The sequence below is a fragment of the Babylonia areolata genome, chromosome 25, assembly GCF_041734735.1.
Source record: "Babylonia areolata isolate BAREFJ2019XMU chromosome 25, ASM4173473v1, whole genome shotgun sequence".
Classification (NCBI taxonomy): Eukaryota; Metazoa; Mollusca; class Gastropoda; order Neogastropoda; family Buccinidae; genus Babylonia; species Babylonia areolata.
Genome location: NC_134900.1, coordinates 5,530,971 through 5,544,523, shown reverse-complemented (window position 1 = coordinate 5,544,523; position 13,553 = coordinate 5,530,971). Strand labels below are relative to the sequence as shown.

The 13,553-nt window shown below is 49.5% G+C and overlaps 1 protein-coding gene across 1 annotated transcript; it reads right to left on the bottom strand.

The window, feature by feature from the left end:
- Nucleotides 1–5,394: 5,394 nt before the first annotated feature.
- Nucleotides 5,395–8,661, bottom strand: LOC143299879 (uncharacterized). The gene is made up of 2 exons (XM_076613373.1): nt 8,415–8,661; nt 5,395–6,194 (listed from the first exon to the last, which is right to left on the bottom strand). Exon 2 carries the CDS (start codon nt 6,000–6,002, stop codon nt 5,427–5,429), a length of 576 nt encoding a protein of 191 aa, XP_076469488.1. The 5' UTR covers nt 6,003–6,194; nt 8,415–8,661; the 3' UTR covers nt 5,395–5,426.
- Nucleotides 8,662–13,553: the final 4,892 nt, after the last annotated feature.

Sequence of the window (13,553 nt, the reverse complement as noted above, 5' to 3'; positions counted from 1 at the left end):
ATGGTTTTTCAACGAGTTGTGTACCTTCCAGACACCGATGATGTTCGTCATTCGGTATTATGAGTCGCTGGAAGTGGGGCTTTTTGTATTTGTGTGTGTGTGTGTTTGTTTGTTGTTGTTTTTTTTTGTGTGTGTGTGTGTTGTTTTTTGGGATTTTTTTAATTATATTTTTCTTAATAGTCGTAAAATACCATGCGAGCATGTTAAGTGTTGTTGATGAATTCCATCGTAAAATGAATCTTTTAAGGTATTCATGGCTAAAATAAATGTTTACGAGCATAATAAAAATGATTCATCATGACACCAGTCTGTGCGGTTTTTTTGGTGTTTTTTTCTTCTTTTTATTTCTTATCTTTTATTTGAATAAACGTTTATACTATAAACCCCCTTTTTTCCCTCTCAGTAACTAGTTAGATGAAGTAGATGATATGGTCATTTGCATTAATCGAAATAATTGTGTCTGTTGTTGTTTTTGTGTGTGTGTGAGTGATCTTTTACAATCTTATAATTCACGCTGTGCAATCCATATTGTGGGGGTTTCTTTTCCCCCCCCTCTGACAATCATGATGTTGCCTTCTTCCAATCCGAGTCTGTATGTCTCTGCAATGTGTCCCACACATTGCTCAATTCCACTTTGTCTGTCTGTCTGTCTGTCTGTGTCTGTGTGTCAGTCTGTTTGTCTGAGACATGTCTAATTATTCCAGTGGGAACAAAGTGTGATAGTTCTATTGTTGTTGTCGTTGTTGTTGTTGTGCAGCAATATTGTTTTGTCAACAGATTTTTTTTTTTCCCGTATGGATTTTTTTTTTCCCGTATGGATTTTTTTTTTTTTTTTTTTAAGGCTTGATGTCCCCAAATTGAAGATCATTACGATCGTCGCCAAGCGGTATCTGAGAATCTTGCACAGCACTGATACCAACATGCACAGTTCATTGCTTCCATTTAATTTCTCTCCACACAAGGATCAGCGCAATATGGATACGGTTTTCAGTTTTCTTTTTTTTTTTCTTCTTTATTTGTTGTTGTTGATGATTTGGATAATGATGATTTGAATCGTCATTTATTGGTATCATTATCATTAATAATTACCATTATTATTATTCTAATTCTTATTTCTTCTTCTTCTTCTTCTTCTGATCATCATCATCACCATAACTATTATTGTTGTTGTTGTTTTTATTATTATTATTATTATTATTATTATTATAATCATTATCATCTCAGTACAGAGCACTACTGTGTAGGAAGAAAGTAAATAGACTGGGTTATGAATAAGTAAGTATTAGAACTCCGGCTTTTACCACAGTCAAAGCAACAAGGAGCAATACACTAGAGAGACGCTGATACCGCACCCGGTTAACAGAGAGCCGGCAATAGTATACAGATCAGTGCAGTCTATAGAAAGACCGCACAGCACAGCACAGCACAACATATCATGACGAACAATGCATCAAATAACGTGACAACTATGTATGAGAGCAAGAAAAGTCTGTTCCTGTATTTTGTCAACAAGCGGGCGTGGTAAATGTTTCACAGAACAGTGACCAAGATAGCCCCCCCCCCCCACCCCCCACCCCCCCCCCCCCAAAAAAAAAGAAAAAGAAAAAAAAGTCGAATTTAACGCTCAAGACATCCACAACTACTTTAATTTGTTCAAGAAACCAGAACAAACTGTCAGCATTCCAAGCAGGCGAAAAAAAAATTATCTTAAAAAAAAAAAAAAAAAAAAAAAAAAAATCAGTCATCATCATCATGGTTGTCTTTCGGGAATGGAATATGACCATGCGTTGTGCTATCATCGGTGGATTCTCATGGGGGTTTGGGATCCCAAAGCCCGAAGCGGATATGCGGTTAACTGCAGGCCGGAATCAGTATTTTCAGTGATGGTTCAGTCACCATCTGTCCTCAGTGAAACCCACTTGGCCGAGAGAGTGGGGTTGTAACTTGAACAAGACAACTCAGTCGATCTAACCCTGACCCTGACAGGCGGGACAGTACTGCTCTTCTGATGGTCATAGTCCCTCTCAACTCAGCATCAAACATACATTTTTGTTGTTGTTTATTTTTTAAGTTAAAAACAACAACAAAATAACCCCAAAACAACAACAACACGTAACCCTGTGTTTATAATTCACTGCATGAAGAGTCTGGCACCAATCAGCAGGAAGCTGCGACACACGTGATGTGATTTCCGCCAATGAAAAGGCTTCTTTTTTTAAATTCTTAGATAAAGCTTATCCCCAAATACGTTTTAGCTTACCACGGTACAAGACGGTTGAAAGATGGTTGCATTCATTGAAACTGGCATTCAAAATGTCGACATTTCTGTGTTGTAAGAATTTCGTACGGTAAAAAAAAAAAAATGTGTGTGTTTAAATTGTTTTCATTGTGAATCTATTGTGACTATGAAGCAAGTGTATAAAAAAAAAAAAAAAAAATGACAGTCAAGTCCTTAATAGCTTGTTGTTTGATTGTTTTTCTTTAGATATCACTGTGATTTTCAAATGGGATGTATATTGTGAGAATATGTGTTCTAACTTCGAATTTTGTTGTGTCATTAAAGCGAGCTGTTTCAGCAAGTCTTTCGGTGCGTTTCAGTTTTTTTTTTTTTTTCTGGCTTTGATTTCGTTTGGCAGTGAGGTGAAGAAAGCAGCTGGATCATTGTGTGAGGTTTGTGCGTGTGTGTGTGTGTGTGTGTGTGTGTGTGCGCGTGTGTGTGTCATATGACGTCATGGGCAACTCACCAACGTAACTTCTTTTTTTCTTTTCTTTTTTTTTCCTTATTATTATTTTTTTTATAGGTGTGCACTGCCTTTCTAAGAACAATTTTTCGGCAGAGTTCGATCAAATCATCAGGCGAATTCCACTACGATATCTTAATATTTTGGTGACCAAGAAAAACCGGCAATGGAGACGCGCATGCGCACGTGGTTCTCGCTAAAAATAACCAGGGAGTCCTAACGAAATTTAATGTTCTCGATGAAAGCCTGTGCGCAGCCTCCCTGTTTAAAAAAAAAAAAAAAAAAAAAAAAAAAAAACCGGAAAAAAGAAAAAAAAAAGCTTGTTGTAGCACGCACGTTGGGGGGAAAAAAAATAAAGATATTCCAGTAGGAAGAGGTGTTGGTGTTCAACATGGGGCATGTGTTAGCGTGAAGAAATAAGACCCTCACCCCACCCCCCGCGGCGCCTCCTACCCGCCCCCCCCCCCCCACGCCCCTCCCCCTCCCCCCCGAGGCAAAAAAAAATCCACCTGCCCTTGATCAACTCGATGCGGAGTGTTTCTGGGACACTCACTCCAGTGGAGTGAAAACAGAGCACGGGGTCATTTCCATGTGCTACACCGGTTACAAGTGGACGGGGTCATGTATTGACGTGCTCTGTCATCCTGAAGGAAGCGGCCACTTCACCTCAGAAAGATACCTGTTGTTCAGAGATAAATTCCCGCACCTGTCAGTTTATCACCCTCAAGACACAGGACTGAAAGTTATCGCTTTGGGGTTGTCGTTGGTAAAAGGTCATATCTGTGAAGTGTTTATTGAACACACACACACACACACACACACACATACACACAGTGACACACACAAACACACGCACGCACGCAAGCACACTGACACACAAACGCACACACGCACACACACGCGCGCGAAGAAGCTAAGAAGCTAGAAAGAACATAAATGTTCTCACGGTAATTTCAATTTCATAGACCGTGGCTTTCTAACATGTGCAGTTTGTTCCCATTATCAGACGGATCTGAAAATGTGAAGCATTACTTCTTTTTCTCCATGCTGGAGACATCTGCAAACATTAGCCTATAACATCACTCGTACACGAAATGTAAAGCAACGATAATTTTTTTTACAGACAAAATTAAAATCAAAAGAGATGAAAATGGCTTATGCATACAATTACACATTATTGACCAATCATTCACATGGCCACTGACAATCGACCACAAAAACTGTTTCAGATTTGATATTTCTCCAATTGTGTAGCTTTTGCTTTCGCTTTTTTCACCCTGTGTATGTGTGTGTGTAAGAGAGAGAGAGTGAGAGAGAGAGCCCTCAAGGCCACACACTTGACACCCAAGCGTGTAAAAATCACATGCGAAACGTCGCCCGTGCTTGTCCAGCAGGGATTCGAAACTGCGGCCAGCTTTACAAAGATGAACTTGAATGGCAATGGCGGGGAAAAACACTGAACAACTCACAAATCCAGGTGCAACAAGGTGGAATATTAACCGTTCAGTACTGTGAAGTATGCTGTCAAAATGACTGGAATGCTGTCAAGAGGATCAAAGTTATTGAAAGACTTTAATGCCGAGTGGATGAAGTGAAGGAGCCGGCGGTGGCTGACAGTGGCAGCAATGCACGTTCCACACGTCACTGAGTTGAAGGTAAGGTGTAAAGTGATCACTGCCCTACTTTTTGTCAAAATGGCCTATCATCGGGCAATACACTTTAGAGGGACAATTTTAAATGGCTACTGACCGTTCTGCTTCTCTTAAATAGGGCTGGATGATCGTTACCGGTGGGCTGGCCCGTCCGAGGGTGTTGTCGTCCTCGTAGTGGGGGTGTGTAGGCGTTCCCGTACTTGATTGTGACCAAAGCTTGCAGAAAATTAAAGATGTCTGCCGTGCTGAGTCACTGGTCCGGCGTCTGGCGTGGCTGTAGCTGGGCTTTTCCTGAGAGCTGTTGTGGTCAGTTGTGGCCTCTTCGCTGGTCGAATGTACACTGCCAAGCGTTAGTCTTACGTTGGGCTGACCACAACACCTGCCAACGTTTGTTTACAGCGCCTCTCCCTTGCTGGCAAGAGTAACCGCCCCTTGGTGCCTAACTTCCGGCGTCTGCTAACTGTCTTTCACAACACTCCCCCCATCTTTATGATGACAGGCCCTTTCTTGGGGAGAGACTAGCAGACGTCCGGGTGGTCCTCTTCTGTAGGTCCAGGAGGGCGCAGCTGGCTAGACTCACTGGGAGAAGAGCCGGAGGGTGTTGGTGGTAGACTCCTCCAACAGCTCCTCTGGTGTGGTGTCGAGATGAGCGGCCACACTTTCAGCCACTACGTAGAGCTGGCTTGGCACTAACCACTGTTCCCCTGGCCCTAGAGGGAAATAGGGTGTTCTGTGCCCAGAGATAACATGCTAATGTCGGCCGACTGCGACTGTTCGATACATGCGCCCATGACCCAGGTCGGGAGACCTTGGGGTAGGGCACGTCGGCGTCCGTGTTTGGGGGCAGCTAGTCGCCGCTAACTCCTCAGGGAGCCCAGAGGGCTCTTGCCTTGCCCTCATTTTCTGACTTTGTGCCTTCGCCCGCCTACGTTTGTCTACCTTCATGGTATGGGGGGAGGGGGCACGAACGTCAGAGCTCTGGTCCCCGGACGTGATGGAAGGTGTGAGCGGAGGTTTCGGGGATAGCGGCGGGTCAGCAACCGGTGGTGAGGGTACGACAGGAGGTTCGCAAACGGTTTCTGGGAGCCGGGGATCTGGCTGCGCAGTCCCAGATCCCGACGGCTGTTGGGCCTCGTCTCCTGAAGAGTTGGAGGGCATCAAAACAATTGACTGGTGTTTCGACATCAACCTCCATTAAACTCTCCAGGAGATCCCCAGAACCTTCTGCTGCCTCTGTTTTCTCCCCAGCACCAGGTGCCAACCACAGCTGCGTATCCAGCCAAATATCACGCCGTGCTTTGTCTGGGTCATACGGCTGGGCCGGCTTCCTGAAGTGTAGGGCGGGCAAAGGGGCAATATGCTGTTCAATCCAACCTCGGGAATGAAGTTGAATGTCATGCATAGCCCTTGCCGCAGCGTCCAGCCACTTCCTAGGTTCAGCAGACCCAGACGAGCTTCGTGACTTCACCTCGCTCACCTTCTGCGAGAGTGCCTCCAGTCTCTCCTCGTTCCTCTGTAACCCGTGGACATTCGGGGGAGCTACAGGGCTGGCACGACGACACGCCTTCTGGCGGGTGACTGGTGTCGGCGGCCCAACCCGAATGTCCATCACGCTCCCCCTCGGGGGTAGCGAGGGCTGTCTTCATCCTCGGAGTTCTAGAGGGACACCACTGCCCTTTGCTCCGGTTCACCTTGGGGAGGGTCTGTGCCACAAACTGCACAGGAGTCCTGAAAAACCTTGGTGCCGTCCCCAGTTGCACCGCAGGACTTTCCGATGTGTTGCACGAACACACCCGGGCACCTGCAACCGACTCACTCAAAACATTGTTAGTTTTAACACATGGATTAAGTAAGGGACCCGGTCTTCTCACAAGTGCTTTATCGTGGGTTCCCGTTTGTCCAGGTTGCAGGTCCATGGCGGCACCACGACTCGCGAGTGCCGCGCGCCCCTGAGCCTTGCCAAAAGATGCCGGCGTTTTGGCATTGCTCCCGGTAGTTTGGGTCCGACCCGAAAGGGTCAAACCCCTAGGGAATTCACCCCCTTCAGGACTCCGACCACCAAGGCCAGAATCCCTCTGGGCTCCATTGAACACCCCGCAAGCTTGGCCAGAAGAGACCTCGCCCGACTGAGTCGTACCGGAGCCTGGTTGCCCGTGACCAGGCTCACTCAAGGTTGCACTCAGATTTTGGGCCCAACCTGAATGTCCATCATGCTTACCCTCAGGGGTAGCGAGGGCTGAACCCACTCGAACCCCACTCAGGTCATGTGTCCCGCTCACTCTTCGGCACCGGGAGCGCTTACCCCGGCCCTCATGAGCATGAACTAAACCTGGTGGGTCCAAGGTTTTTGGCAGATCAGACATACCACCAGATCGACAAGCTTCACCATTGGTGGTAGTCCTAGTACACTCTTCCTCACCTTTCACAGCTGTGTCTGTCATGGCAGCTACCATGACTCCGTCCGGATAAGATGTCAGACCTGTGAAAGGGAGTACCTTACTCACCTGGTTGGTGAGGTTCGAGGCTTCAACCGCTTTCTTCACGAACTCTCCCCACTGCTCACAGCTGTGTCTATCATGGCGGCTACCATGACTCCGTCTGGATTAGATGTCAGACCTGTGAGAGGGAGTTCCTTTCCCACCCGATTGGGGAGGTTCGTGGCCTCAACTGCTCATGAGCTCTCCAGCTTTGCATAAGTTCAGCGGTGGCAGAATCTCCACGCAAATTCTTCACTGCCACCACTTCTTTGGGTCGGAGAATAATTAAGGGGACCCCATGCTCTATCACCACTACTCTCCCTAGGCGGGAAAGGGCGGTGGGCACGGTACCCCTGTCTCTCCTCACGGCCAAAGTGCTCACCCCTACCCCTATCGTCCCTGCCCCATTGCTGAGGTTCGTGACTGGGGTAATATCTCTCTTTTTGGTCGGAAGAGGCCCACATGCCCCTGTCGCCGCTGCCCCATGACTGGGACTCGCGACCGGGGGGGGGCCTCTCGCTTCGACCCTCATTAAATGACTTCACCACCTCATCGCTCTCCCAGCCCGCCTGGTACTGGGGCTGGCTCTGAGGTGTGCGCCCACCATAATCATCCAGCCACTGGGTAACCTCCTCTAACCTTTGCTGGAGGTTCCCTAAGTCTTCCAAAGCGGCGCCCTCCCTTCCCAAAGTGGGATGGTGTCCGCTACTGGAAAATAACCGGCTGCTGTGAATAGACTCATCCCTAAAGTCAGGAGTGGATCCATAGGGGCTTGGACGGACGCACTTTTCCCTAGTATCAACTGGGGTCAGTGGCCCCTTGCTATCAGAGACTGTCACAGGCACCGAAGGGGGCTCATCCACGTAATCCCATTGGGATCGGCGTGGCGGGAGTGGGCTGTAGCCCTCCTCCCCTGAGCCTTCACCAATCAGTTCAGTCTCCTAAAATGGTGGCGCGTCAAAGTCAACGTGGGCCAGGACAGACCCATCTAATTTGCCCACCATTGCTTCAAGCATGCCAGGGCTAATCCATCCAAACTTGGATCTCATCCTCACTAACTCTTGTGCCCTTTTTATGCCCACCCCAGGAAGGACCTCCATGAGTTCCAATGGGGAGGCTTGATTGATAGCCTACGGTCTGTGACTAGTAGCCATTTTTCCTACAGGGTATGAATTTTTTCCTTTAAACTTGTTTGGGGTTTTACACAGACTTGTACTGGATCTGGAGAACAGTTACAAAAGCACTGTGCAGAAATATGAATACCAGTTCACACAAAAGAACTGCCCCAAAAATAAAAATAATGATTCAGGAGCTTGAGTCAAAATTCTAAGTTCCGTTTTCAGGATAAGTTAAATCAAAAACACAAACAAATATCAATATAAAAATAATGTCCCTGGAAAACTTCACTGGGGGTTCGAAAAACAACGATAGTGGAGTGTATCCCACTTCTGACACCAATAAAGTGATCACTGCCCTACTTTTTGTCAAAATGGCCTATCATCGGGCAATACACTTTAGAGGGACAATTTTAAATGGCTACTGACCGTTTTGCTTCTCTTAAATAGGGCTGGATGATCGTTACCGGTGGGCTGGCCCGTCCGAGGGTGTTGTCGTCCTCGTAGTGGGGGTGTGTAGGCGTTCCCGTACTTGATTGTGACCAAAGCTTGCAGAAAATTAAAGATGTCTGCCGTGCTGAGTCACTGGTCCGGCGTCTGGCGTGGCTGTAGCTGGGCTTTTCCTGAGAGCTGTTGTGGTCAGTTGTGGCCTCTTCGCTGGTCGAATGTACACTGCCAAGCGTTGGTCTTACGTTGGGCTGACCACAACACCTGCCAACGTTTGTTTACAGCGCCTCTCCCTTGCTGGCAAGAGTAACCGCCCCTTGGTGCCTAACTTCCGGCGTCTGCTAACTGTCTTTCACAACACAGGTGTGTTGTGTGCAAGGTGTGTTTTTTCTCTGCCGTCTGTAACGCTGTGTATGTTTTGCAGTGAGAACTGACTTGTGTTTGTTGTGGTTCATTTTGTGCTGGTCTTCTATCCTCCTTTGTCTTCGTTTCTCTGTTTGTCTCAGTGTCTCTGCCACTGTTTTTGCCCTTCTCAGTCTTTGTCCGGCAGTCCACATCAACTGAGTGAGTGAGTGTCTGTCCTTGCCTGCCCATCTCTTTCCTTCTTTCACACACACACTGACACCCCCCCCCCCCCCCACACACACACACAATCGCGCGCGCACACACACACACACGCACGCATACACACACAAACACATACATACACACACAACACACACACACACACACACACACAAACACACACACACAAACACACATACAAACACACATTTTGTTTTATGGAGGGGGGGGGGAAGAGTGAAGGTAGTACATGTGGAAAAAGTAGGCAGGGAACTAACTAACTGACGAAAGGAAGAAAAAGAGGGAGAGACACTGATGAAAATGACACGGAGACAGGCCACAAAGGAGGATATGCCGAGAGAAGCCGGTGAGGGTCCGGGGTGGGGAGACGGGGGGAAGGGGGGGGGGACGCAGTGGAGCGGTCCCCGGGATGGAATAGCAAGGGGGGTCAGGGGGAGGGGTGCGGGGGGATGCGCGGCAAGCAACGGGTGGTGAGGGTACGACAGGAGGTTCGCAAACGGTTTCTGGGAGCCGGGGATCTGGCTGCGCAGTCCCAGATCCCGACGGCTGTTGGGCCTCGTCTCCTGAAGAGTTGGAGGGCATCAAAACAATTGACTGGTGTTTCGACATCAACCTCCATTAAACTCTCCAGGAGATCCCCAGAACCTTCTGCTGCCTCTGTTTTCTCCCCAGCACCAGGTGCCAACCACAGCTGCGTATCCAGCCAAATATCACGCCGTGCTTTGTCTGGGTCATACGGCTGGGCCGGCTTCCTGAAGTGTAGGGCGGGCAAAGGGGCAATATGCTGTTCAATCCAACCTCGGGAATGAAGTTGAATGTCATGCATAGCCCTTGCCGCAGCGTCCAGCCACTTCCTAGGTTCAGCAGACCCAGACGAGCTTCGTGACTTCACCTCGCTCACCTTCTGCGAGAGTGCCTCCAGTCTCTCCTCGTTCCTCTGTAACCCGTGGACATTCGGGGGAGCTACAGGGCTGGCATGACGACACGCCTTCTGGCGGGTGACTGGTGTCGGCGGCCCAACCCGAATGTCCATCACGCTCCCCCTCGGGGGTAGCGAGGGCTGTCTTCATCCTCGGAGTTCTAGAGGGACACCACTGCCCTTTGCTCCGGTTCACCTTGGGGAGGGTCTGTGCCACAAACTGCACAGGAGTCCTGAAAAACCTTGGTGCCGTCCCCAGTTGCACCGCAGGACTTTCCGATGTGTTGCACGAACACACCCGGGCACCTGCTACCGACTCACTCAAAACATTGTTAGTTTTAACACATGGATTAAGTAAGGGACCCGGTCTTCTCACAAGCGCTTTATCGTGGGTTCCCGTTTGTCCAGGTTGCAGGTCCATGGCGGCACCACGACTCGCGAGTGCCGCGCGCCCCTGAGCCTTGCCAAAAGATGCCGGCGTTTTGGCATTGCTCCCGGTAGTTTGGGTCCGACCCGAAAGGGTCAAACCCCTAGGGAATTCACCCCCTTCAGGACTCCGACCACCAAGGCCAGAATCCCTCTGGGCTCCATTGAACACCCCGCAAGCTTGGCCAGAAGAGACCTCGCCCGACTGAGTCGTACCGGAGCCTGGTTGCCCGTGACCAGGCTCACTCAAGGTTGCACTCAGATTTTGGGCCCAACCTGAATGTCCATCATGCTTACCCTCAGGGGTAGCGAGGGCTGAACCCACTCGAACCCCACTCAGGTCATGTGTCCCGCTCACTCTTCGGCACCGGGAGCGCTTACCCCGGCCCTCATGAGCATGAACTAAACCTGGTGGGTCCAAGGTTTTTGGCAGATCAGACATACCACCAGATCGACAAGCTTCACCATTGGTGGTAGTCCTAGTACACTCTTCCTCACCTTTCACAGCTGTGTCTGTCATGGCAGCTACCATGACTCCGTCCGGATAAGATGTCAGACCTGTGAAAGGGAGTACCTTACTCACCTGGTTGGTGAGGTTCGAGGCTTCAACCGCTTTCTTCACGAACTCTCCCCACTGCTCACAGCTGTGTCTATCATGGCGGCTACCATGACTCCGTCCGGATTAGATGTCAGACCTGTGAGAGGGAGTTCCTTTCCCACCCGATTGGGGAGGTTCGTGGCCTCAACTGCTCATGAGCTCTCCAGCTTTGCATAAGTTCAGCGGTGGCAGAATCTCCACGCAAATTCTTCACTGCCACCACTTCTTTGGGTCGGAGAATAATTAAGGGGACCCCATGCTCTATCACCACTACTCTCCCTAGGCGGGAAAGGGCGGTGGGCACGGTACCCCTGTCTCTCCTCACGGCCAAAGTGCTCACCCCTACCCCTATCGTCCCTGCCCCATTGCTGAGGTTCGTGACTGGGGTAATATCTCTCTTTTTGGTCGGAAGAGGCCCACCTGCCCCTGTCGCCGCTGCCCCATGACTGGGACTCGCGACCGGGGGGGGCCTCTCGCTTCGACCCTCATTAAATGACTTCACCACCTCATCGCTCTCCCAGCCCGCCTGGTACTGGGGCTGGCTCTGAGGTGTGCGCCCACCATAATCATCCAGCCACTGGGTAACCTCCTCTAACCTTTGCTGGAGGTTCCCTAAGTCTTCCAAAGCGGCGCCCTCCCTTCCCAAAGTGGGATGGTGTCCGCTACTGGAAAATAACCGGCTGCTGTGAATAGACTCATCCCTAAAGTCAGGAGTGGATCCATAGGGGCTTGGACGGACGCACTTTTCCCTAGTATCAACTGGGGTCAGTGGCCCCTTGCTATCAGAGACTGTCACAGGCACCGAAGGGGGCTCATCCACGTAATCCCATTGGGATCGGCGTGGCGGGAGTGGGCTGTAGCCCTCCTCCCCTGAGCCTTCACCAATCAGTTCAGTCTCCTAAAATGGTGGCGCGTCAAAGTCAACGTGGGCCAGGACAGACCCATCTAATTTGCCCACCATTGCTTCAAGCATGCCAGGGCTAATCCATCCAAACTTGGATCTCATCCTCACTAACTCTTGTGCCCTTTTTATGCCCACCCCAGGAAGGACCTCCATGAGTTCCAATGGGGAGGCTTGATTGATAGCCTACGGTCTGTGACTAGTAGCCATTTTTCCTACAGGGTATGAATTTTTTCCTTTAAACTTGTTTGGGGTTTTACACAGACTTGTACTGGATCTGGAGAACAGTTACAAAAGCACTGTGCAGAAATATGAATACCAGTTCACACAAAAGAACTGCCCCAAAAATAAAAATAATGATTCAGGAGCTTGAGTCAAAATTCTAAGTTCCGTTTTCAGGATAAGTTAAATCAAAAACACAAACAAATATCAATATAAAAATAATGTCCCTGGAAAACTTCACTGGGGGTTCGAAAAACAACGATAGTGGAGTGTATCCCACTTCTGACACCAATAAAGTGATCACTGCCCTACTTTTTGTCAAAATGGCCTATCATCGGGCAATACACTTTAGAGGGACAATTTTAATGGCTACTGACCGTTTTGCTTCTCTTAAATAGGGCTGGATGATCGTTACCGGTGGGCTGGCCCGTCCGAGGGTGTTGTCGTCCTCGTAGTGGGGGTGTGTAGGCGTTCCCGTACTTGATTGTGACCAAAGCTTGCAGAAAATTAAAGATGTCTGCCGTGCTGAGTCACTGGTCCGGCGTCTGGCGTGGCTGTAGCTGGGCTTTTCCTGAGAGCTGTTGTGGTCAGTTGTGGCCTCTTCGCTGGTCGAATGTACACTGCCAAGCGTTAGTCTTACGTTGGGCTGACCACAACACCTGCCAACGTTTGTTTACAGCGCCTCTCCCTTGCTGGCAAGAGTAACCGCCCCTTGGTGCCTAACTTCCGGCGTCTGCTAACTGTCTTTCACAACAGGTGTGTTGTGTGCAAGGTGTGTTTTTTCTCTGCCGTCTGTAACGCTGTGTATGTTTTGCAGTGAGAACTGACTTGTGTTTGTTGTGGTTCATTTTGTGCTGGTCTTCTATCCTCCTTTGTCTTCGTTTCTCTGTTTGTCTCAGTGTCTCTGCCACTGTTTTTGCCCTTCTCAGTCTTTGTCCGGCAGTCCACATCAACTGAGTTAGTGAGTGTCTGTCCTTGCCTGCCCATCTCTTTCCTTCTTTCACACACACACTGACACCCCCCCCCCCCCACACACACACACACACAATCGCGCGCGCACACACACACACACGCACGCATACACACACAAACACATACATACACACACAAACACACACACACACACACACACAAACACACACACACAAACACACATACAAACACACATTTTGTTTTATGGAGGGGGGGAGGAAGAGTGAAGGTAGTACATGTGGAAAAAGTAGGCAGGGAACTAACTAACTGACGAAAGGAAGAAAAAGAGGGAGAGACACTGATGAAAATGACACGGAGACAGGCCACAAAAGAGGATATGCCGAGAGAAGCCGGTGAGGGTCCGGGGTGGGGAGACGGGGGGAAGGGGGGTGGGGGTGGGCAGTGGAGGGGCGGGATGGAAAGCAAAGGGGGGTCAGGGGGGAGTGGGGGCAGGGGTGGGGATTGTACGAACTGAAGACACAGCTGCAGAGACCGATG